This window comes from Scaptodrosophila lebanonensis, unplaced genomic scaffold, assembly GCF_003285725.1.
Source record: "Scaptodrosophila lebanonensis strain 11010-0011.00,11010-0021.00 unplaced genomic scaffold, SlebRS2 tig00001410-arrow-pilon, whole genome shotgun sequence".
Taxonomy (NCBI): domain Eukaryota; kingdom Metazoa; phylum Arthropoda; class Insecta; order Diptera; family Drosophilidae; genus Scaptodrosophila; species Scaptodrosophila lebanonensis.
Window position 1 is genome coordinate 3852657 of NW_022060738.1, and position 24354 is coordinate 3877010.

At 40.9% G+C, this 24354-nt stretch overlaps 11 protein-coding genes across 14 annotated transcripts in view; 3 read left to right on the forward strand and 8 right to left on the reverse strand.

Moving 5' to 3' along the window:
- Positions 1-2655, reverse strand: part of LOC115630757 — a 65161-nt gene extending 62506 nt beyond the window's left edge. The window contains exon 1 of the mRNA XM_030527412.1: positions 2328-2655. The gene's annotated coding sequence lies outside the window, so the exon portion shown is untranslated. The remainder of the gene's footprint in view (positions 1-2327) is intronic.
- A 3991-nt stretch (positions 2656-6646) lies between these two features.
- Positions 6647-7213, forward strand: LOC115630517 (protein FAM32A-like). Its single transcript, XM_030527119.1, has one exon. The coding sequence runs from the start codon at positions 6703-6705 to the stop codon at positions 7057-7059; it is 357 nt and encodes a 118-aa protein (XP_030382979.1). The 5' UTR covers positions 6647-6702; the 3' UTR covers positions 7060-7213.
- Positions 7080-8858, reverse strand: LOC115630516. Its single transcript, XM_030527118.1, has 2 exons — positions 8689-8858; positions 7080-8618 (listed from the first exon to the last, which is right to left on the reverse strand). The coding sequence occupies exons 1-2, from the start codon at positions 8833-8835 to the stop codon at positions 7314-7316; spliced, it is 1452 nt and encodes a 483-aa protein (XP_030382978.1). The 5' UTR covers positions 8836-8858; the 3' UTR covers positions 7080-7313.
- Positions 8859-9304: 446 nt separating this feature from the next.
- LOC115630422 (probable elongator complex protein 3) lies at positions 9305-11341 on the forward strand. Its single transcript, XM_030526960.1, has 4 exons — positions 9305-9370; positions 9463-9704; positions 9771-10636; positions 10698-11341. Exons 1-4 carry the CDS (start codon positions 9349-9351, stop codon positions 11215-11217), a joined length of 1650 nt encoding a protein of 549 aa, XP_030382820.1. The 5' UTR covers positions 9305-9348; the 3' UTR covers positions 11218-11341.
- LOC115630676 (solute carrier family 17 member 9) lies at positions 11256-13200 on the reverse strand. The gene is made up of 4 exons (XM_030527320.1): positions 13128-13200; positions 12896-13055; positions 12437-12824; positions 11256-12375 (listed from the first exon to the last, which is right to left on the reverse strand). Exons 2-4 carry the CDS (start codon positions 12961-12963, stop codon positions 11515-11517), a joined length of 1317 nt encoding a protein of 438 aa, XP_030383180.1. The 5' UTR covers positions 12964-13055; positions 13128-13200; the 3' UTR covers positions 11256-11514.
- A 1339-nt stretch (positions 13201-14539) lies between these two features.
- On the reverse strand, positions 14540-18149 carry LOC115630596 (PHD finger protein 14). 2 transcript variants are annotated; one of them, XM_030527216.1, is made up of 3 exons: positions 18114-18149; positions 15572-17884; positions 14540-15503 (listed from the first exon to the last, which is right to left on the reverse strand). In XM_030527216.1, the coding sequence occupies exons 2-3, from the start codon at positions 17718-17720 to the stop codon at positions 14674-14676; spliced, it is 2979 nt and encodes a 992-aa protein (XP_030383076.1). In that variant the 5' UTR covers positions 17721-17884; positions 18114-18149; the 3' UTR covers positions 14540-14673. The 2 variants fall into 2 exon arrangements, with proteins under 2 accessions (XP_030383076.1, XP_030383075.1); XM_030527215.1 differs by having other exon boundaries at positions 14540-15518.
- A 334-nt stretch (positions 18150-18483) lies between these two features.
- Positions 18484-19722, reverse strand: LOC115630598 (tRNA selenocysteine 1-associated protein 1). The gene is made up of 2 exons (XM_030527217.1): positions 19597-19722; positions 18484-19539 (listed from the first exon to the last, which is right to left on the reverse strand). Exons 1-2 carry the CDS (start codon positions 19630-19632, stop codon positions 18544-18546), a joined length of 1032 nt encoding a protein of 343 aa, XP_030383077.1. The 5' UTR covers positions 19633-19722; the 3' UTR covers positions 18484-18543.
- A 69-nt stretch (positions 19723-19791) lies between these two features.
- LOC115630476 (NADH dehydrogenase [ubiquinone] 1 alpha subcomplex subunit 2) lies at positions 19792-20334 on the forward strand. Its single transcript, XM_030527050.1, has 3 exons — positions 19792-19950; positions 20016-20122; positions 20182-20334. Exons 1-3 carry the CDS (start codon positions 19853-19855, stop codon positions 20262-20264), a joined length of 288 nt encoding a protein of 95 aa, XP_030382910.1. The 5' UTR covers positions 19792-19852; the 3' UTR covers positions 20265-20334.
- Positions 20319-22156, reverse strand: LOC115630474 (probable pseudouridine-5'-phosphatase). 3 transcript variants are annotated; one of them, XM_030527047.1, is made up of 5 exons: positions 22050-22156; positions 21688-21829; positions 21376-21594; positions 21110-21328; positions 20319-20883 (listed from the first exon to the last, which is right to left on the reverse strand). In XM_030527047.1, exons 2-5 carry the CDS (start codon positions 21749-21751, stop codon positions 20471-20473), a joined length of 915 nt encoding a protein of 304 aa, XP_030382907.1. In that variant the 5' UTR covers positions 21752-21829; positions 22050-22156; the 3' UTR covers positions 20319-20470. The 3 variants fall into 3 exon arrangements, with proteins under 3 accessions (XP_030382907.1, XP_030382909.1, XP_030382908.1); XM_030527049.1 differs by lacking the exon at positions 21376-21594; XM_030527048.1 differs by lacking the exon at positions 21110-21328.
- Positions 22157-22357: 201 nt separating this feature from the next.
- Positions 22358-23521, reverse strand: LOC115630411 (60S ribosomal protein L27a). Its single transcript, XM_030526947.1, has 4 exons — positions 23475-23521; positions 22855-23172; positions 22503-22637; positions 22358-22443 (listed from the first exon to the last, which is right to left on the reverse strand). Exons 1-3 carry the CDS (start codon positions 23475-23477, stop codon positions 22509-22511), a joined length of 450 nt encoding a protein of 149 aa, XP_030382807.1. The 5' UTR covers positions 23478-23521; the 3' UTR covers positions 22358-22443; positions 22503-22508.
- Positions 23522-23632: 111 nt separating this feature from the next.
- On the reverse strand, positions 23633-24285 carry LOC115630412 (39S ribosomal protein L27, mitochondrial). The gene is made up of 3 exons (XM_030526948.1): positions 24156-24285; positions 23932-24095; positions 23633-23865 (listed from the first exon to the last, which is right to left on the reverse strand). The coding sequence occupies exons 1-3, from the start codon at positions 24217-24219 to the stop codon at positions 23662-23664; spliced, it is 432 nt and encodes a 143-aa protein (XP_030382808.1). The 5' UTR covers positions 24220-24285; the 3' UTR covers positions 23633-23661.
- Between the last annotated feature and the right edge of the window lie 69 nt (positions 24286-24354).

The window sequence follows — 24354 nt, forward strand, 5'->3', positions numbered from 1 at the left end:
CTTGTTGGCAACATTTTTGTGCGCACAAGGCTCGATCTTGAAGCCGCCCCCGAAAATATGCTTCATTTCTTGCTGCCTCGAGATTTTTTTGCTCGCGCAGCACTTTTCACTTAGAACACCCACACACACACACACACACAGAGGCACAAAACACATACTTTGCCTTCGTTTTGCAATTCGCTTTGGCACAGTTTTCTTCTTCCTTTCTGTTCCTTTTTTGGTCAATTTTCTTGTGTTCGCATTTTTTAGTGGTTCCTTTCCTCGTCCTCGTCGTCGTCGTCGTCATTTCCATGTTTTCAGCTTACACACAAAAGTAGTGGAAACAGTTTTATGAAATTGAATTTTTCCTGTTTCTGTATGTGTGTGTGTACTTTTATGTACGCAAATAGGTGCGTGTGTATTTATGTTTCTTTTGACATATCAATATGTAAGCTAAACAGCACACAATTCCTGATGGTAGATGGAGGCAATCCTTTCTCAGACGAGAACTTCTTTAAGGTTTTTCACATTTTCACATTTTTTATTAATGAATATTAATATTCCTAAATAATACATATAACAACCAATTTAAAAAGGCAATTAAAGGGCGAAGATAAATCTCTATATTATAATAACAAGGAATCACCCTTACAGCTAAGGGAAATAAACATAACTGTTTTCAGGATATAGAATATTCTAGACCGATATATCTCCAAAAAAAATTTTTATCTCTATTTGTTACATTTTACATTTTAACGAAATCATGAAAGCATGAAATTTAAACATATTTAAAAGTGCCTTTTAAGAATAAGTAGGTAATTCATAATTAATACCCCAACGGTTGACATTTAATTATTTGTTTGGGTATTCACAAAATTTGAACAAGAGCCTATCCAGACAATTCCCAACATAATTACTTATTCTAACGATATATAAATACAAAAAACATTAATAGACATAAAATAAAATATTTAAGTCTTTGAAGCTGTTTTTTAAATCCTCTGGTCCTAGTACCACCAAATCAATTTTATCAACTAATTGAGAATAATAGGTAAGAATCACATTCCAGCAATGAATTACGCATGATATGAACTATTCAATAAATTTATAAAATACACCTTTATAAATAATAATATTAACAATCATTATTCATAAACAAATCAGAAAAAATTCTTTCAATTGGCTGAGTATAATACATAAATAGCCAAGGGCTTTAATAAAACGCACTCAACAACTGAACAACAGTTAAATAAAATTGGAAAACATTTTATTCTCCACTTTAAGCCAATTGTGTCTAACAGATTTTCTAAGTCGCGCACAAAAGTATGCTACGTAAATGGCATTTAAATATAACCAGCTTTAGCTAATGGCCAGCACTGGTTGGGCAGAAACGGTTGTTAATTATAACTAACATGTTGCCATTATACGTCCATTATAAGTATGTATTATTCGCGCGCTCAGCCTCCTACGTGTGCGGCCAACAGACAGCCATGCTAATGACTACATTTTCCATTTATTCCATTTTCCTTATTTATCTAGCAAAGAGCTGTGCATGTTTGCGCTCGTGTATCACATTTAACTCAGTTTTCCACAAATCAAAAAGTTTATTGACATTTTGCGCTGATTTATGACGTCGACAATGTGCGGCGTGCCTTATAACGAAAACATTTGCTATGCAAACAATAAACCAAAACAAAAAGTCAAAAACAAATTAAAGTATAATTTACAAACACGATAAAATCAATGCGATTAACAATGCGAGTACAGTAAATATTTTATGAATAATCCTCTAAAATGCTAGACAATAAAAATACCAAAAACAAAAAACATAATTCGTGAAAAATAAAGATTTCAACACGCATATAGTATGTACATATGAAATAAGAAATTATACCTTTCTGATGGGAATTTATGGCCCCCGCTGTGCCCGATTTCAATTCAACTCTTAATTATGCTCATAATTTCGTACAAATTTTGTGTATATTCAACAAGAAATCAAATGTTTTTCGTGGTTCAATTTTTTAATTGATTTTTTTTGTTGCTAAAAGTAAATATTTCATAAATTTAATCTAATTTGTTAACTTATGTTAAGATTTTCTTAATTTCACGTCTGTAGATAAAAAGGCACTCATATTCCTTTTTATCTACAGACGTGAAATTAAGAAAATTTTAACATAAGAAAAATAAATTAAATACAAAACTGGAAAACTCTTTAACGTGCCAGAAAATCTCTATAAAATTAATGTTCGCTTATTGTTTTTTTTTACTTTCCTAAAAGGGAAATAGGTATGTCATGATTGGTTTCTAAAACCGAAACACCTTTGGAGCATTTTTTATTTCTTACTCACCTTCAAGGAACACCACCAACTAGAAACTGCGGCTCCAATGAACGACAGGAAGAGCGTCAGATCGAATCACAAGCTGCTGACAATTGGAGCGGTTGTCCTTTTGATTGCAGATTTCCAAATTGATGAGCGCACTAACGGAACTCAATACACGTTATTCTCGTTCAAGGTAAAATCGGGCGTGAAGAACAATGAAAACAAAGTTGATGCTTGCCACAAAATGCGGCAATATTGTTGGATTGGAACACAAAGCGTGGCACTGGCTACGCAACACTGGCCATATAATAATTATAACATACTATGTGCATTATGTGTTTCTTTTGTTTTGAATCTATAGACACGCCAAAACATACATGAAAACACTTTTTTAATTAAACACCGAACATATCTGAGCCTTCAGCTCATTGACTTTCACGGCACTTGAACTCTTCATTTGCTGCTGTGGCTGCCTCCACAATTGCGTGTATTATTTATGATCAGTAATTTAAACAATTGTTATGATTTTCGCATTTTATTTATCATTGTTGGCTCTGCATGCAAATATTTGCATCACAATTCACATGAATGTTAATTATTTTTCTTGGGTACAAATATTTTCACAGCGGGCACTTGTGTTTGAGTTTTTGTTGCTCTTTCTCGTATCGTTGTCGTTGTTGTTATTGTTATTATTGTTGTTGCTGTGCTGAATATGCTGAATATCCCATTATATGCGTGTATGACACCTACAAGATGCAACAAGCACATGCACGGCCCTGCATAAATATTATGATAATGGCCAGTAAATTGCATTTCATGCAAATTAAAATTCATGCACACATTGCGTATACGCCACGGGCGGCCCAACACCTCACACTCCCACTTACATAATTACATACATACAAGTATGTACATATGTATATAGGTATGTGCGTGTGCAATACGTTTGCGCAGCCCACTGCCCTCGAAAATACGCTAATGGCATTTCAATAAAAAATGCAATAAAACTGTCGTTTGACTGAAAAGCCGCAGGGACGCAACAAGCAACCGCAACAAGCAAATCGAGCATTTCATAAATTTTCAGTTTATTTATTTATTTGAATGGTGAATGAAAAAGTTCAATAAAACAGCCGCTGTCCTTCAATAATTTAGCTGATAAAGTTCGCTGTGGCTTAAAGTGGTGAAAGCGATTTGCAAATAAGGTCACTCATTATGCGATGCGTTCGAGTTGTGACCAATAATACAATAAAAAGGATTGCGCACTCGCCCACGGACACACCAACACAGCACAGCACAGCATATATACATACATATGTACATATGTACATGCAAATGGGGATTAACACGCTATCTCGCTCTGTCTCTAACTTTTGACATGGAAAAAGTGATTTGAATCATATCGACAGTTGTAGCATAAACCTAAAGTCCCACATCTGGCATATACATATATACATATGTATGTTTGTACATACATATCTTCATGTCTGCTTTTTTAAATTTGACAAAGTTTCTATGCAAATCCTGCAAAAGTTCGCTTCAAAATGGCATTCTACATTTTTTTTATAATTAAAATGTAGTTATTCAAAATATTATGCGTGAAAATTGTACACAAATGTAGTTCTTTGTAGAAAAAAATTAGAATCTACACTGCACAATGACATGCTCGCGCAAATGGAACAGTGGATCAGCATATGTACCTATATTATTTCTCTACTGGCATCAATTCAATTAAAATTAAGACAAGCCAAAAAGTGAACCATTCCAATGTTGTTGTGAAAGAGGCAGAGGCCGTAAATGCCAGAAAAAATGCTAAGAAACCTAAACAGGTATGTGGTAAAATATCAATTAACTTCGTAAAAGCCATGCATTCCGCCCGAACTTGTCGCTAAACATTATTCAAGAGAAATGACACTTGATTGGCTAATTGCACATACCCTGCTTCACAAGGGTATAGAATCGATTAGAATCGCAGGATATTTGAAAAGGTGAATGCGACAAGAACAGCTAGAGCCACATGAATGCGTAATATATTCAAACATTTTGAATCTGGAATTTTAGTTTCAAACCGAGCCGATGTAGAAATGATATTTTTTATAATTATACTTGAATTAACTCTTTAACAGTTTAAATTATTTGATAATTGAACAAATCTTACAAGAATTGTCAGAGAAAGTTTTGTAGTTACAAATTTTTAACGTAATTTATGGTTAAGCTTTTATGAGAAATATAAATTAGGAAGTTAATAAAAAATTAAATTAAATTAAGAAATTATGAGCAATTATTTGAAATTTCAGTTTCTTTTAAAAGCGTTTTTAAAATTTTTTGTTTTAATACTGACTTATTTTTTGTTTAAATGTAATTAATTAATAAAAAATTAAATAAAATTAAGAAATTAAAGGCAATTATTTGAAATTTCAGTTTCTTTTAAAAGCGTTTTTAAAATTTTTTGTTTTAATACTGACATCATGGAAAAAAAGATAATATTAACGAAATTTTGAGAGTCCTAAATGTACTTATGTATGGAATGGAACACTCCAACTTGTTTATTTACTAGCGGAAAAGAAAACTCAAGAGTATTTATATTTAATACGAACTCAACGCTTCGAGTATTTTGTGTGGCAATGAAATAGCCGTTGTTGCTGCTATTCCTTCAGTTGTCGTTTTATTGACAGTGCGTGTTACCGTTACACCCACCAGAAAATGACAAAAAGAGAGCTCTTCTCATGCTCTTGCTCAAGTTCAGATACAGATATACTCGTAGAGCCCGTCCTCAGCTTGTGGGTGTGGGTTCTTCGCAGAGACATGCACACGTAATTCGTAATTGTGGTAGTTACCTGTTACATGCGTTTGCCCGCCCGCTAGTGTGTGCGTGGGTGTGGGCGTGGGCGTGGGCGCACATGTAGTAACGGCAGTTGTTGTTGTTGTCTTTGTTGCCCTTCTCACATGTGTACTATTTAAATATACATACATATATATACAGTCAGTGTATATTTTGGTCACGCTGACATTGTTGTCAATTTTGGACCGTGCATGTGGTTGTTCGTTGTCGGTTGTTGCTGCAGGAAACCGCACTTGAAAGCAATTAGAGCACAGAGCACAGAGCAATGGCAATGGCAAGCATAAGCTGGCAACTAAATGCAGCTTGTAATGTTTGTGGGTGATTGTTTACGCAGGGTTGTCATCTGCATTGATGGGCAGCCCAGGTGCTGGGTCAATTTTAACGGATGCAAATTGTCACGTTGGATTGCTGTGCCTATCACATAAAATTAGGCGACAAAAAAGGACATCAAAATTTACGAGCTGGCAACTCCGAGGACCGAAGCATTCATACATAAGTATGTACGAGTATATAAATACATAGATGTACATATGTATATATATGAATATACACATACATACATACATGTATGCCAGCGACAACAACATGACCATAAAAATGTAATACTTTCGCTTGATGATGATATTTTCTGATATTTTTCATGACATTGTTGTACTTTTACGACTGTTATCCTTGAGTGAAGAACTTGCCACAGGATGCTAACACACATTCGCATACACGGACACAGACACAGGCACGCAGCATTCAAACAAGATGGCTGAGCCACAGGCACACACAATCACACACTATAACACCAGCACATGAAAATGAGCGAGCTTTTTTGCCACTTAATGTCTAAACCGTGAGTTTTGTGAGTTTCAGTGGTCGTGCTGGTAGACAGGTGGAAAGAACAGAGCAATATGTAGAATGTGGGCTGAATTTTCACCTTCGCACTTTGTTTTTTTTTTCACAATTAAATTTTTTAATTTTCAAATTAAATTTTTTTTTTATTTTTATTTTGTATTTTTTTTTTAAGTATTAGACAAACACTCATAGACACTCAAACACTTTTCACAATATTTGGATTAATACAATTAAACGCTTGTTTCATTCGAAAAGGTATTGTTTTGAAGAATTTATGAATAAATTTTTTAAATATTTACAGACGCGCCTAGAATAAGACATGCAAAACAGACGAGATGTTGTTCCGTCGCTCGTTAAAGTTGGACTGAATTCAAACAAGTTCAAGAACTCAGGACCCGCACACAAATAGCCACAGTGCGCTAGCGGCCGACCATCGAGAGAGCTTTTCGCCCAGTATTGCAGGAGAGCGTGTGTGGGCGCAAAAGAGAAAACACATTGCAATTCAAACAAATAAGTTCACTTTCACCATAAAATCTGTTTTGACGGCGGCAGAGGTAGCTAGGGCTGCATAACATTCAGCACCGTTCACGACTCACGCAGTTCACAGCTGATACAGTAGCCAACGATAGCACAGTGCTATCGATTATATTTGTAATCACTTCAGCATTGACAACAAAACTGAAATAAGGATTGTAATTCTTACAGATTATTGCTGAAAACATGTCTGACGCGTACGCGTACGTTGCCAAAGGCAAGCTTAAGCTAAAGTGCGACTCAGAACTCAAAAAAAAGAAAAAGCATAAACACAAGGACAAGAAGACCGACCTTGAAGAGCTGCAAAAAAGCTATGCCGAACAACAAATTGCTGAGGCTAGCTCTGCAACATCTTCCGTCGCCTACGAGCGGAAGCTGACCAAGGCTGAGGTGGCGAGCAAGAAACAGCAGGAGAAGATGCGTAACAAACGCATTATGGAAAAGGCGCAGACTACACACAAGCAACGTGTGGAAAAGTTCAATGAGCACCTGGACACTCTTACCGAGCACTTTGACATACCAAAGGTGTCATGGACGAAGTGAATAAATGCCAGACCGTCTAATAGTAACTTAAGCATTAGTTATATTTTATATGTTTATGTTAGCATTTTTAAGTGTAATTTCGACTACGTGTAATTCGGGATGGGTTTAAGAGGCCAAAATAAACAACCAATTGAAATGGCACTACTAATCTAAATAGTTACATATACAAATCAACTTAGAGGGGCTAGTTTCCAACTTTCAGTCCAGTAAGCAATACGAGTGATGTCTTCCATGAAGATTACGATTTAGCGCCTTTAAGTCGGCGAAATTAATTCAAACATGGCATACTTCCAAGTCCAGGCACGTACTAACTGTTCAAAGCGGGGCCGATCGTGTTCGTACATATTTCCCAACTCGGGCTCCATGCAAACATCAGTGTACGGATCAGTCAGAAGACTCTGCACAGATAGCAACACCTTCGCCACATTAAGGGCCAACGACCAGTTCTGCTGTTGGAAGATATCGATGCCCACATCTCCGTGACGCGAAACATTTGGGTGGAGAATCTTTGTTAAAAACCTCACCGTGGGTGGTGCCATAGGATAGCGCTCTGGAAAGTATATGAAGAGAAAGAATTTTCCACCCTCGTAGGGACTACCAATTGGACCCAGAATGGTCGCTTGCCAGTAATTGTTTTGCCGATCCAGTGGTATAGCCTTGATACCCTCCGATTCGTAACTGTTCAGGAGGTTAGCCTCGCCACGCAAATAGTTATTACGCATCACGTTGTCATTTTCATGTTCGCCTGTTGGCGGCGATTGTCCCGCCAAAATTAGACAGGTGCGACAAAAACACGACGACATCAACGCCCCGTACATTTTGTACCAATCGGGCATCTCGGTTAGGCATTCGAAAAGCGGCCAGCGCTGTTTGATGTACATTTTCCACATGCTTGGCGCCGTATTCTTACCAATAATGTCGTGCCACTGCTTGCACACCTCGGAGGCCATCCACAACGACATGTCATCTAGATAAGCAAATATTTTGAGCATAACCTCGACGGGTATCATATTTGTAATGCTTTTTCCAGCCGATGCATTGCTACCACTGGCGCCGGCTTCATTGTATTCATGGGCGCGCGCTCTTCCATCGGCCAACTCGGCCATGAAATATGGTAATGCCGGTGGTGGCATGGGGCGTGGTCGCTTTATGGGCAGGAGGAACGGATTGACGGCACGCTCCTGCTCGACTTCACGCTCCGGCGTCTCACGTCGCTGTGCTGCATTTGGTGCAGGTATAATCTGTTCTGCCGCCTGCTGTTGCTGTTGCATTGGCTCGGGATCCGGCTCATTAACTTGTGGCTGTTGCTGTTGTGCTGCCGGCTCGGCGTCTTCCAAATCCTCAAAACCCATTATATCGGCATCGTTTTCAGTTTCATCATCCTCCTGCTTGTCCATCAACGGCGGCTCATCATTACCAGAATCGTCATCATCGGAGAGTTCTGTCAGCAGCTCTTCAGCTCGTTGTGCGTTGTACAAAAATGCATGACATGCTCCACATAGGGGCTCACCGAAATTAGGTCCGTAATAGCCGTTGCAGACCCAGCACGTAGTGCTGTTCTATTTACCAATAATGGAAAAAAGGCTATTTGAATTACTCATAACAAATAAACAAATGTTGTATACACACCGAAAAGCAAAATGTGGGCTCAGTCAGCTGCTGTTTTTCCGCCTCATCAGCGTCACTCTGTTCATCCATCTCGTCGTCGTCGCTGGCAATAAGCTGTTCCAATTGCTCTTGATCTTTTTGATGCTGCGCTGGCACGCAGCTAGTCATTTTTTCAATTGCAAAATTGTTATTCCAAATGTCCAGAAGATATTAAGGATGGTACAACGCCGATCATGCAACGGAAATTTTCGATACGATAACGATTAGTAACGATAATACCGGGATTTACTATCGTTGAAATATAACTAAAACATATAATTAAAGAACGCGTCTTTCAAGAAAAAAACCATTTCAATAAAATAAATAAGTAAATAGGTTCTTCTAAAGCGGCCAAAAATTTCCATTATTATATATTTTTCAACTTATTTAGGCCCGAAACGCGTAAAGCGAAAATTCAAAATAACTCAAGCATTTAAGCATGAGAGACACATACATATTTTGAATTACATACATTCTTGAATTGCAATATATGTATTTAAATACTCAAGAACTCTTAAGCGAAAATTTTATTCCAGATAATTGTAATTATTTTAAATAGGAATAATACTATCGATAACTACGACATATCGATATTTTGCCAGCGCTTGGAGCACACGTGCAATAAGTTATTAATGCGAATAAATGAAGCCCAGGAAAAAGATCGGTAAGTTTGTTTACTTGCGTATACCACCAAGTAATTTCCTACGCTTGTGGGTGTTAAGTATGAAATATTATTATTTTCTATCTGTTTTTTAGCCGTTGGCCTCAGCCGTGAGGAACGAAAAGTTCTAGTAATTGGCGAAATAATTCAGGAACTACTGCAGGCGCACGAAGCCAAAAAAGATGTGAACCTCAATCGTATGAAATCGCTTATTTCATCCAAATATGGACTCGAGAGCTCACCGCGGCTCGTAGACATCATAGCGGCGGTGCCCCAGGATGCCAAAAAGATTTTGCTACCTAAGCTGAGAGCAAAACCCATTCGCACGGCGAGTGGCGTAAGTAGAAAGAAGTAGATCTACATATGTGTACACATGTTTATCCACATATTTGGCGGATTTCAGATTGCTGTTGTTGCAGTTATGTGCAAGCCTCATCGCTGTCCGCACATTAATATGACGGGCAATATTTGCGTGTATTGTCCAGGCGGTCCCGACAGCGATTTTGAGTACTCGACACAGTCCTACACGGGGTATGAGCCAACGTCCATGCGCGCCATACGGGCCCGCTACGACCCCTTCCTGCAGACACGCCATCGTGTGGAGCAACTAAAGCAGCTGGGTCACTCGGTTGACAAGGTGGAGTTTATTGTCATGGGCGGAACTTTTATGTGCCTACCGGAAGAATATCGAGATTATTTTATACGTAATCTACATGATGCTCTCTCTGGTCATAGCAGCGCAAATGTGGCTGAGGCCGTGCGTTATTCGGAGAAATCTCGTACCAAATGTATTGGCATCACGATTGAGACACGACCGGATTACTGCCTAAAGCGTCACATATCGGACATGCTAAGTTATGGCTGCACGCGCCTTGAAATTGGAGTCCAGTCTGTATACGAAGATGTGGCCAGGGACACAAATCGAGGGCACACCGTACGCGCGGTATGCGAAAGCTTTCAGTTAGGTAAGGATGCCGGCTACAAGATTGTGACTCACATGATGCCGGATCTGCCGAATGTGGACTTCGAGCGCGACATCGAGCAGTTTATTGAGTACTTTGAGAACCCCGCCTTCCGTTCGGATGGCCTGAAAATCTATCCCACTCTTGTGATCCGCGGCACTGGTCTCTATGAGCTCTGGAAAACGGGCCGTTACAAATCCTATCCTCCATCGATGTTGGTCGATTTGGTTGCCAAAATATTGGCCTTGGTTCCACCTTGGACTCGTGTATATCGTGTCCAACGCGACATACCGATGCCATTAGTCAGGTAAAAACATGCCTCAAACATCCAAAAAACAAGTTTTAATTTACAAAAACTGCATTCACAGTTCTGGCGTGGAGCATGGAAATCTTCGAGAGCTTGCACTGGCCCGCATGAAGGATCTGGGAACGACGTGTCGCGATGTGCGTACGCGTGAAGTAGGCATTCAAGAAATACACAATAAGGTTCGTCCTTACGAAATTGAGTTGATTCGTCGCGATTATGTGGCCAATGGAGGCTGGGAGACTTTTCTTTCGTACGAAGATCCTGAACAGGACATACTTGTGGGTCTATTGCGCCTGCGCAAATGCTCGCCGGACACATTCAGACCCGAACTCAAGGGTGAATGTTCAATTGTGCGCGAGCTGCATGTTTATGGCTCCGTGGTACCGGTCAATGCACGAGATCCAACTAAATTCCAACACCAGGGTTTTGGTATGCTGCTGATGGAGGAGGCCGAGCGAATAGCAAGGGAGGAGCACGGCAGCCTAAAATTAGCAGTCATATCAGGTGTGGGTACACGAAATTATTATCGGAAGCTGGGCTACGACCAAGATGGACCATATATGTCAAAGAGCATAGCTTAAGTCACGAGGACTCATGTCTTTTACATAAAACTATATACTTACATTATAAAACAATTTTACTTTTTATTAGAGTTTTTAAATAGAAGGACAGAGGGTTGATTTATGCCTTATTTACGCCATGAAATGCCATCATATTACTTAAAATACGTTATACTTAGAGATTGTGATAATCTACTCTAACAGCAGTAGTTTATATTTTACTTAATGTACGGGCCTTAAATTATATACAGGCATTACATACATATGTATAAATAACAGCGCACAGCTATATGTCAACAGAATGTAAATTTTAAGGAATTATACAATTGCTTCAGCGGAACCGAATACTACAAATATAACCCAACCAACTAGGTTGATGCCTGCCGCCGCACTAAATACTAGAGGCCAACTCTGCGTCAGTTCCAGGATGTGCCCCGCTAAATAGACGCCTAGGAATCCGGGGCATGCGCCCACAGTGTTCATTAGGCCAAACACGCTCCCTGAGTGTAGCGGCGCCAAGTCCTGTGGATTTACAGTCACGGCGTTATTGTGAAAGCCCGTGCCACCAATAATAACAGTCATGCATATAAGTGCCGTATGAAAATCGGATGTACGGCTCATTATGAACAGCGCTATATTCTGTGCAGCAAAGCAACAACTCTGGATGAGCTTGCGCACCGTCGTCGTTGACCAATTTCGAGCCAACAGGTATGTGGTCAAGTATCTTGCCAATAATGTGCAAGGCGGAAGGGCCAGCCAAGGAATCATGTTGACTACCCAGCCTCTGGCGTCTGGATAACCATCGTGAAAATATGTTGGAAGCCAGGAAAGCAACACAAAGAAGCAGTTCATCTCGCAGGCGTGCGTAAGAACACAAGCCCAGAATGACAAACGACTAAAGTATCGAAGCCAGGGTACTGCAGACTCCGCTGGTGCTTTATTAACACACAACCGTGACGGATTCGAGATATTTATGATCCGTGTTCGCTCGCCAGCCATGGCATAATATCGAAGAACCAGCGCCCAAGCGAAACCTAACAGACCAATCACGCGAAACACATATGACCATCCAAAATAATCCAACAAAAATGACCCCATTATTCCCGTGAGCAAATTACCCATGGCGGAACCGGCAGTAAGCAACCCAAAGAAGCTGCTCCTCTCATTTTGGCAAAGATTCTGCAAGAGAAACATCCATGATTAAAAGCTGAATATAGTATAGAGTAAAGATTTCACTTACCTGGCTGGTCAAGCTAATCATACTGGGAAAGTGCATGCCTTGTAAGGCGCCATTAAGAATGCGCACCAAAACTATAAATGGTATAGCATAACTTTTGACAGCAGCTGCCGCCCATATTACTGTGGGCATAAGAAATGTGATTAATGACCAGCCGATGGCAGCATATAGTATAACACGCTGGCCACCGAAGCGGTCACTGAAATAACCGCCCACCACTTGAGTTAATGTGTAGCCCCAAAAGAAAGAGCTGAGCACAGTCCCAGAATCTGTTTTACTCCATTTCTGTGCACTTGCCACTGCTGGCATTAACAGCGGCATAGTCGTGCGCGTGGAATAGAGCATACAAGTACCCGTTATCAGCGTTATGAACCATACGCGTTTCTCGTGACTGAAAATAAATGAGAACCAACTCTCATGTAAAATACACTGCACGATTACTATTGAACAAGGAGGTCTTACCGTGTCCATATGCTTTGTGTGTCCACCAATTCCCCCCGCAGTAAAGAATATTTTGCTTTTTCCTCCATTTCCACTTTATGTTGATACCCCCTTCTTCAACACCTTGTCAGCTTCTAGTGCCATACATTTTCTTAACAGGCCGTGTATTGATGTGGCATTTCTATTTGTAGAGTACGTACTGTTATTTACCTTCAGTAAATTACAATGTTGTTGTGGATTAAACAAAACTTACCCACTTCACGTCACGATTTACGTGGCCAGCTTCAATATAAATTGTTTGTTTCAGCTGGTAGCCCGGTTCGTAGGGTTGTAGATTTCATATCAAAATATTTGTATATCGATATTTACAAAACTGCGATACCATACATCAGCACGATACTTACCACGATATTGCCAATTTTGAAAATATACACTTGTGGTATTTTTATAATCGGTTGTTTTAAATAAGTTATTCCACATTTATAAAATAGTCATGCCCAAATAAAAGGTTCTACATACAATTTGTCCGTAATGATATATACCGAAAACATACATACATATGTATGTATCGTGTTGAACATGGGACAAAACTATTTTCGTTCTCTCATAAAACATTATTTTTTGAGACGCAAAACAGCGAAGGAAACTAAAGTTGGATAAATATTATGGGGCTAATGCTCCTTCAGAGTACACCGTGAAATATTGGTTCCGAGAGTTTCGTGGTGGCCGAAACTCCACCAAAATGCGCAGTGGCAGGCCCTCCGATGCGGTTACACAGGAGAATGTCCCAAAAAAAATTTTATTCCTGGTCTAACATTTTTGATTTGCCGTCCATATCGAATCAACCATATATGTATGTAGTTTAAAAGTAACTACAGTTTAAGATTTATTCGATTTAATTTGAAAAATGTATGTACTCTTTGAAAGTGAATAATAAAGAATTGTTGAAGAATTTTTCTTTTATGGCCAGACATTGCTTTTATTTGACAATAAATAACATCAACATTTCTGAGTAGGAGTTCTATGAGACTAAACATATACATAGATAGATGCTAGATGCCCCCACGCAGTTAACATTTAAATGATTTAGTGCAGAATACCACTACTAGCATTACACTCAACGCTAAAAAGACATACCTACATATATGAAAGGCCTGATCTCATCGACATTGGTGTATTCAAAGGCATAAGCAGAGAAAATTATAAGGTCTTACCTTCTCTATGCCTATCATCAGACCACACTCGTAGGATTTTGTATGTCAACTCTCCTGTAGTGGCAACAAAAAGCAGAAAATAAGGTATGCGATCTATGCCATCAAATAGGCGAAATCTAAAAATCGTATACCCAACTAATTTTTTAATGCAAATTGATGAAATTTAGTGTGTATGTTTGTAACATTCAGAAAAAGTAAATTTACATATGTGATTTTGTTTTTATTTACATACGTACTGTCACACACTACGGGTATGCTAAATATTACTACTAGTATTAATATTATTATTTCGGCAGAAATTAGTATCAAAATTGTCGGCCATTAGTTTTCTTATCCCGTAAAAAGAATTTTTTAATATTGATATGACTAATAATATATTTGAGCATAGAAACGTATTTTTACAATTGAAAAGAAAATAGGAAAATATGAAGCAGTTACGTTTATCGTCAGAACTTTGTATTTTTGATATAAAAGTATTTTAGTTTATATCGAAGAAATTTATTAATAAATACTAATTAATGAAAACCTAAAAAACTTTAATATTTGATGTAATAAAATTAAGTAAACTATATAAATGAATAAAAACTACTTTTTCTTTTTTTGTTGCTGCGCTTCGTCTTCCGTGGGATCGCAATCGGCACAGTGCCAGGAATATCCGCGAATTTTAGGCGATTTTTTTAGCGGCGGATCGAGACAAGCAAAATGATAATGTTTGGCACACTCATCACAAGTCACAACCTGATTGGTCTTGCCGGGTTTGGTGCAAACGCAGCAATTGATTTCAATGTTTTGCTTGGGATTGGATAATCGAGGTCGTCCAACGCGTGGTTTCCTGGGACTTGCCTTACGTGGACTAACCTTGCGCTGTGGGGAGCAAGCACTGGCTTCCGCCACTACCTCTATTTCTTTAACGTCTTTAAGTTTCTGAGGCGACACTGTACGAGTGGGAACTGTTGCCGGCTGTAGCTGCAGCTGTGGCTCTGGTTGGGTAACATCCTCAACAGTTTCCACAGAGGTTGGCCGTGATGCTTCATCCACCGAGCGTACTGCATTGGCAGGCACATAAAAATACTGCGATTCAGGAGCATCTTCACCGGGCAGACGTAAAGTTTTGAAAATTATTTTGATAGTGCTGCCTGCAGAGTTCGCCGTGTCTTGAGTGGAATCCTCGAGATGGGCGCGCTTTTTTCGCTTGCGTTTGTGCTCCTTATTTGAGGACTTCTCTGTATCCGATGACAAGTTGTGTTTGTTTTTGTGCTTATCCTTGCGTTTGCCTTTGCGCGACTGCTTGCCAATGGAGTCGTCTATAGAATCATCGCAGCCAGAAAGATTCGAGATAGTAGCGGTGAGCAACGACAGCTTATCGGATGCAGCATCATCAGCGGCTAGTTGCGTCGGCATCTCTTTTTCAGGAGCTGCAGTAACTAGTGCTGCGATTCAGGGGTTACATAAATATGGATTGGGTTCAATAAAGTGTACTTACCATTTGAAAGGGTCTTACGCGGGGATTGCTGCTTGGGTCTTTTTTGAGCTGGAGATTTGTATATATCTTCAGTAGGTTCGACTACAGCTGGCAAAGATTTATTTAAGGCCCGTTTGGTCGCTTCCTTGGGAAAATGCGCGGGAATATCATCCAGCGAATAGCGATCTACATAAACCAAATGACCGTCTTTATTGAAACGTGTGCGTGACTTTCGCGGACCCGATGAGATTTCAGTCACAGCATCGGATACATCCGATTTATCACAGCATTCGGAGCACTGCCAGCCATACTGTTTGGATTTCTTGGGCGGTCGCGTTAACGGCGGATTTAAGCAGCCTAAATGGTAGTACAGATTGCAGGTGTCACACTTTACCAGTAAATGTTGATCGTTATTTCGCTTGCATATGCCACAGGCCATTGATGGCGTTATGGCAGTCGATCCTGTTCCCGTCTTGGAGTTATTGCTGTGTTTGGCGTGAGTGCTCAGCATACGGGTTGAATCCTTGGCTCCAGGCGGTGCGAGGTGTGAAAGTGGAAAGCCAACGCCCATTTTAAGAGCGGCTGCAGTCGGCACAGAGATGGGACGTTGAGGTGGCGTGCTTGCCTTGGCTACCTCTAATTGTGGACGCACTATCTGCTCCGTAGTTAGCAAATTAAGATTGGGATTGAGAAGGGCCAGATTGCTGTGCAAGGCCTTTATGCTGGCGACCAGAGAGTCTCGCGTTGTTTTCGCTGCCTTCTTTTCCTCAAGCGCCCTATCGTATTCGGCACGCAGCTCATCCTGTTCCCTGGATAGCGCTGCATTGTCGAGCAGCAACTGCTGCTGCTGTTGCTTCAACTCTTCCATGCGTACAATACGGTCCATGTAGTAAGCGACAAACTCGACACTAAAAACGGGTGCTATGTGCCACTTTTTGCGTATGTCTGTCAGGGCATTGATATGGGCCTCCCGTTGCTCCAAATACTGCACATCCACGGACATGGTTTCGGCCTTGGCCAGCAACCGTCGGCATGCGGAAGCCGATGTCGTCAACAGTCGTGACATTTTCTGCGTGGGGACCCAAGGAGTCGGTTTCAGTTGCTTGTGTTGCCCATATTTGTGCTGGATTTTGAGCAGCTTGCGTTGTATTCGTGCCTGTGCGGGATTTGGTTCGCCAGGCTGTTCGACAGCAACGCGTTCCTTAATCTTTTGAAGCATATTCAACCGTAGCGTCTGATAATTACGCCTCCGCTTCTTAATCATTTCTTTCTCCGAGTGCACTTTACAGTGAGCATAAAAGGGATCGGCGGCATCATCTTCATGATGAGCTTCGATGAGAAATCCTGCCGCTTGGGCGCATGTGACATGGAAGTAGGTCTTGCACATACCGGCATCGCAGCCAATGCAGACGCCAGTACGAGCAAATAGCGAATTCTCACATAAGGAGCACACCTTGGCACCCCATTTGCTGTACTGCATCTCAAAGAGTGTGACCGAAGACAACTGCTCCACTTCACCAAATGCCACGCCAGGCACATAGAGCGCGCAAATCAAGTGCACCCATTTACCAACATCCGTCTCTTTGTAAATTCCGCCTTTATTTGGGCACAGCTCACAGTCTGGCTCAGAGACACCGGCTCTACAGGCCTCACAAAACCAGGGTTCGGTAGAGCACGTGGAGTTGGTGCTGGATATGCTTACGTTATCGCTCACTCCATAACAACCCTCATGCACAGATACGCCACAAGCATCGCACTCGACAATCTCGTTGACATCGTCACTGCGTTCGCCCAGACACACACAGCACATTCGCTTAGGCGGCGCCTGCGAGAGCTGCGCCGGTTCTAATGCTCGAAATGCGGGCAGCCCGTTTTCCTGTCCATGCGGTGCAATTCCATTCACATGCGACGCCGCAGCACCCACATCGTTTTCGGCCAGCAGCTGACGCAGTTGCAATGTAGAATCCTCGCTCTCCGACGAGTCGGCATTTGAGTCCGAGCCGCTGCTGCTACTGGCGTCGCTGCTGTCACCCTCCCCGTCGCTCTCATTTTCGTTGTCGTTGTCATCGTCTGGCAGGAAATCACTATCCGACGAACTCTCGCCCAGATCGAAATCCAGCAATGCCTGTGTGCTGAACTTTGGCTGCCGCGCTCGTTTAAACGGTGCCATAATTCAACGGATATTAATGTTTTATGCGATCTGAAGAAAATCGCAAAGACCCGAAAAAATGGCCGTATCTCAAAAGCGCCGAATAGTGATGCCACAGCGGCTCAGTGCTGCCACAATATGCGATTTTTCGCAACACAAATTTGGAATTCTAGAAATGAGCTGGACTGTCCAGCAAAATAAAAAAATTAAAAACAAAAACATTTAGTACTGTTTACAATAGCTGTTGATTTATGCATGTTTAATTTTCATCTTTTCATTTTTTGATAATAAAATTCGATATCTTGATATAGCTTTTAAACTTCATCTATCCATAAAACATGTTTCTACGATTTTGGACGACCTTAACGGAATTCGTCGGCGACCGTACTACTACCACGATTAAAATCACAATACCAGCGATATACTGTGGATATTGATGGTGCTTTATTGCCATACAAAGAACTGAGTTTATCGACATATTCTAGTTGAGATAATCTACGTCAAAATTTTTGAAAAATTATCCAGTAAAAACGTTCTCTTGAATTTTAAACTGTTAGGCCAAATTGATTTTTTTAACTCACATCACGTTGTGAGGACGTTTATGCTAAAAAATGTCAAACTTCACGATGGTAATGTCACTTTTGACATTTGGCAACCAAATTTAGTTTCCATCATTCTGCAATTCCGTGCAACATTTCTTAGTGGGTATATAGTATATACATACATACATATGAATGTATATTATTTCTACTGGCCCTTCTTAATTGAAATTTTATCACTAGCATACACTTGAAAATTAAATTGTTTAATCTTAATTAGCCAATTAAATCAATCAATCAATACTTTAAAACACCTCCAACTGTTCGATAGGCAACCATTTGGAGCTCTCTAATGCATCGTATAGCCGACGATCTGAATCTATAGTTTCGCGATTAAGCTTTTCCACATCCAGCACGAATTTATGTTCCTCCAGTCCGTAGTCCTCCTCGTTTGCTCCATTGGCGCTTGAGCTCTGTTGTTGCTGCTGCTGTTCATACTGAGCACTGCGTTGGGCACTCCAGGCCTCGGCGTGTTGCGCTAATGTCTGAGGATTTGAGTGAGACTGCGACATAGCTTGCTGGTAATAGGCAGCGGCATCCGTTATGGAGGGGGCTCCCTGCTCATAATAGCCCTGCCAGGCATTGTAACCCTGCCAGTAAGTGCTGTTCGGATCATAGTACTGCGAGTAATCTGTACCCTGCGTTGTGGATGTTGTACTCGAGCCACCATAACCATAGGTAGTGCCGTTGCCACTACCACTACCCATGCCTAAAGCGGCGCTTAGTTCTGCCTTTGGTTTAGGCACTGCGTTGCAAATCTTGATGGGCTTGGTGCCTAATCCAATATAACCATTCATATCGTACAAGGCAGATTTCTGTTCATCCTCGATACCGAAACGCACAAATCCATAGCCCTTAGAGAAGCCTAGACTGTCCAGAATCACTTTAGCAGTCTTTATAGATGTATATTTGCTGGAGAACACCTTGTAAAGCTGGTAATCGTCTACGTCAGAGCTAAGATCCCCAACCCAGACGCTGAACTCGCGCTCGCTGCCGGGCATCTTGTACGAGTTACTGGCAGAATTAAGGCGAAAACGCACTATAGGGTTTGTGCCGGGTATTGGCTTGCCATTAAGCTTGTGCATGGCATCCAGAGCGTGGTCATCTGAGACGAAATTGACAAAGCAGTAACCAGCTGGCTCGCCTGTATACTTATTCCGCATCAAACGTACAGTGGTCGGATCCTCGCCCATTTTACGGAATGCGGCAATTATGAAGTTCTCCGTCATATAAGATTCAAGCTGTGTTTAATTACTTAGTTAGACAAGTGTGTTAAAGACAATTCAAATACTACTTACACTGCCCATCCATAGTTGGCAATGCACGGATGCCATTTTGTTGTACAAATTATTATTTTAAACTTACTAGCACGAAAATAAAACACTCAACAACTAGAGATGTGTACAATGCTCGAGTAAGTCGGATTTCGAGTATCAATATTTAGCGCTGCCAGACATCAAAACGCATAGATAAAAAAGTAAACATAGGTGGCAACACACCTAATACAATTGCTTAGAGTTTTCTCCAATTTGATTCCTCCAAGCAATCAGCAAAATGCGTGTTACAGTATCGCGATTGGCTGCCTTTACGCCGAAGTTGAAGGAACTTCGCATCATATTAGACCCAGCCAGCGAAGCCTCCAAGGGCGCCCGGTAAGTGGCCGCCCACTTTTTGCTCCTGCTGTACTATTACATAATTTTAAATAAAAACAAACCAGGGAATTCGTGCAGAAGTTCTATCCCAATCTAAAGAAGGATAATCCCAACCTCCCCATCTTGATTCGCGAGTGCTCTGGTGTACAACCGAGGCTGTGGGCACGCTATGGTGAATATTACATTCTAAAAAGTTAATATATTGTTTATTTAATTTGCCTAAAATTACAGCCAAAGGCAAGGAGGTATCTGTTTCTTTGACGAACCAACCTGCGCCCGACATACAGAAACAATTGGATGCGGTTGGCAAGTAGGCTTTATGTTATGGAACCAAATGAAGGAACTATTAAAGAACACACAACCGAAGATACTGCTAAAAAATAACTGCACAATTTGTATTTTTCATTTCTCATGTTCGTTAAACATCTTTATGCTTACAACATAAGGTACATTGTTTACAATGGTCAGCATCTTGCGGCTACATGCACAGCATTACAAACACTCGTCATGCAATTCCAACTTAATCTTTAAACGGCGGCAAGCCAAATTCCTCGGGCTTGAAATCTTCCAACGACCGTAGTACCTGTGTCGCATTATTGCACCGTTCTTTGGATAGGCGAGGGTCCGGCACCATAACAACCTGCATGCCAGCACTAATGGCAGCCGTGACGCCATTTGGTGAGTCCTCGAAAACCAAGCAATCTCCAGCGGCAGGCTTGTCTTCAAATCGATCCTTGGCGACTAGAAAAATATCTGGGGCTGGTTTTCCATTTTTCACATCCTTGTCGGTGGATCCGCATACGCGGTGATTAAACAAATCGAACAACTCGCGGTGATGTGTGGTCTTTAGTTCCACCATGTCGGCACCCGAGCTGGTGGCCAAGGCGAAAGGAACATTATTTGCGTGCAAATGTCGTAACAGGCGCTCAGCACCTGCAAAATAATGAATGCTTTAGCCACAGCATGTAAATTTGATTTAAAGATACAACTGGAAATCATAGGCAAATAACAATGGACTTTTTGCGGAGAAGCGAACGTGCCTGCGGTTGAATGAACATGTGCAGGCGGCCAAATTATGCTCAAATTATCGCTACTCTACTGCTTTTATGTTTGTTCATATGTGTGTGTATACATGCGGGCCGACTGGCCAAGTTCTAACCTTCCAGCAGTGGCACATTGTGCAAACGCTCGCCGCATAGCTTGTGATAGCGTTGTAGAAACTCCCCTACGCTCAAGGGCAGTTTGCATTCGGTGACCGCTATTTCCGCGGAACGCTGCTCCGTTGTGCCCATCACTCGAAAACGCACAGCCTCCGGATAGGGCCGTCCAAAAGCTGCAGCTATTTGCCTTGTGATTTCCTCGTATATCTTTTCCGTGTCTGTAAGAGAAGGAAGCGGTATTAGTTGGGCGGCCAAATCTGCGTACCTGGCATCATTTGCGCGTCCATCATCAGTGCCTTGGCATTATCGCGTTGCTTCTCCGAATACTGTTCCCATGTGAACGGCAGGTCGTACGTTTTTATCATAAACTCGGCAACTTGGCGTGTCTGCAGACCCATTATCTGTTCCTTTACGTCAAACGTGAATGTTTTACCATATGGATCGAGAATCTTTTGCATGGCTTCCGAATAGAGACGTTCCGTGTCTAGTTGTTAAGTGTGCGAAGTGGAAGGGGAATGGCGACATGTGTCAAAAATTGCACTTGTATCACAGTCCGTCGCCCCTATAAAAAACTTACCAAGCAACAAGCCATCCATATCAAAGATGCAGTGAGTCACATTTCTCAAGACTTTTTGTGCCATGTTTCTTCTACTGCGACTTTACAATTTTTCGCTAGTCCAGGTCTCGTTATGTAATTGTTGCAAATTAGCTGATGTGAGCTGTAAGCACAGGTAAACAAATTTGTTTACAATTTCGCAAAAAAAAAGCCCCTATTTTCATATTTGTTTTGCTGCTCGCCTATCTACATACGTAAGCCGCAACTCTTTTATCAAATTCTTCAGGAAAGGTCATTGCATTAAAGTCATTCGAATTGCATAGGCAGTAAGGAAGTACATTTTACAGATAGCCTTGACCTACAATGATTGCGATTGACTATACCTTTTACAACTCTTTCTCTTCCTACAACTACCTCCACAAATCGAAAACCGAACCGTTCAACGAGACGTTCTGCGAATTTCTGCCCCAATGTGCGAAATAAGCCATCGATTTGGCAGGTGCGCGTGGCCGCTCATACAGGGTTGCCAGATTTTTTTTTTTTAGGAAATTTTCCATAATCCCCATCATAATGATGAGGAAACTGATAAATATTGATTGAATAGCTGCCGGTGAGTTGCTGTTCAACAAGACTTGTTGGCTCATCTCAAGTAAAAACAAAAAAAATCAACACTGCACAAAAAACAATAAAATTGTGGCTCTTTCTTTTAAATTTATTAAAAAACAAATACATTTTTGATGGTCGAATGTACTGTATTTAGCGTTTCAGATGAGGAATCTGCAAAAACAAGAAGCTTTTAATGCCTATTATAATTGAAGCAGTTATTGGAAACACACCTTAACTTAGGCTCTCAGCAAGCAGACACCACCGGCCTTCTTAATCTTGTCTTCAGCTTTCTTGGAGAAGTACTTGGCCTTAACAATGATGGGACGAGCGGGCAAGTGGCCACGGCCCAACAGTTTGTAATAGCCCTGATTTAACAAAAAAGAAGACATATTATTAGAACTTTTCGAGTTATAGTAAAAATTAATTTAGGTATTTGTTTTCTAGTATTCTTAATCTGAAAGGCTTTCTCTACACGAGGAGAGCAATGTACAATTGCATTCAGTCCGCCCGACGCCTTGTGGAATCTCTTCATGTTAAGAATACGTATCTAACAAGAAGCGTACAATATTTAAGTGAACTTACAAACTGCACCAAATCAATAACTGGCGCCTTCGTGCTCTTTTCCTTCTCCAGCTCGGCGAGCTTTTCCGCTCCGACCAGAGACCACAGTTTGTCCAAATTTATTTCGGGCCTGAACTTGTGGTGGCGACGTAAGTGGAAATTCCGCATACCGACCTTGCCGAAATAACCGGGATGGTATTTGTCGAAATTGATGCGGTGGTGGTGCATGCCACCAGCATTACCACGACCTCCAGGATGCTTGCGGTGCTTGCCAATGCGACCATGGCCATGACTAACGTGACCACGCAGCTTCCTGGTCTTCTTCCTTTTGATATTCGACTAGAAATAGAAATGAAAGGGTTTTAATAAAAGTTTTACTGGACACACGTGTATTGGGCACAAGGAGCTACTTTTTGACAGCAGCGGCTACAAAAGGCAAAACATGTGGGGAGGTTATGTTGGCACGCTGCCGTCGTTTTTATAGTTTTGCTCACTTTCACAGTTGCATATCATGGCGCGTCTAATATAGGGAGTGCACAGAAGGAATGCTTAAATAAATGTGCTTTACAGTTTCCATATGCACACTTCCACCTTGTTTAAAACAAAATTAAATCACACAACAAACAACGACGTCCACTCACCATCTTCGGATTTTTGGAAAGAAAGAAGTGAGTGAAGTTGGCTGCGTTTACAGTCGACACTGGAAATAGTGTTGCAAATGTGCCTTAAACGTTTTATAGCACTCAACTAGTGCAAGTTGAAGGGCTGCACAAATATTTAAATAAAAGGGCAATTTTTTTATTACTCTAAGTTTATTAATAAAAGCTTTTACACTTCTTCGATCAACTTAAAGCGTTGATGCTGCTTCTCGGGGATGACATTGAAGAATTTCTTATAAATAGTCTGACCATCGCGTCCAGCATAGTTACGCTGAATCCAGGTGTGTTCCCAATTTGGATCGATTTGTTCGCAGGTAACATAAACTTTGCCATGCTCCATTGCAAATAACGTGCCATTACGTCCAAAACCAACCTAATAATATATAATTCAAACATTTACAGTTGAATGCAGGAGATAAAGCAGCAGACATGTACATACATTCAAGCCCGGATGAAAACGCGTTGTTAGCTGCGTGGCTAGTATCGTTCCTTGGGATACAAAGTGGCCATCCTGGACACGCCAGCCGCGGTGCTTCGGTCTTGGGTGACCCTTCTTGTTCCGCGTACTTCCACCAGTTTTCTTGCTCGCATTACGTATTGTTGCTTTAATGAACATAAAATAAATATTAATAAAGATTCCATCATTTCGGCATCAAATCATACTTATAAGTGGTTGGTCTGCTTTTAGATATTGCAGGGTTAACTTTTGCATTATATTAAAAGACATTTTACTCGTTTTTAATAAAAGTTAAACACAAATTATATTTATGCAATGCGGCTGGAAGTTGAACAGCTGTCGAACAGCTGTATCGCTTGTTGTATTTCATTATCGATAAATTATTCATGTTGTTTTCAACACTAC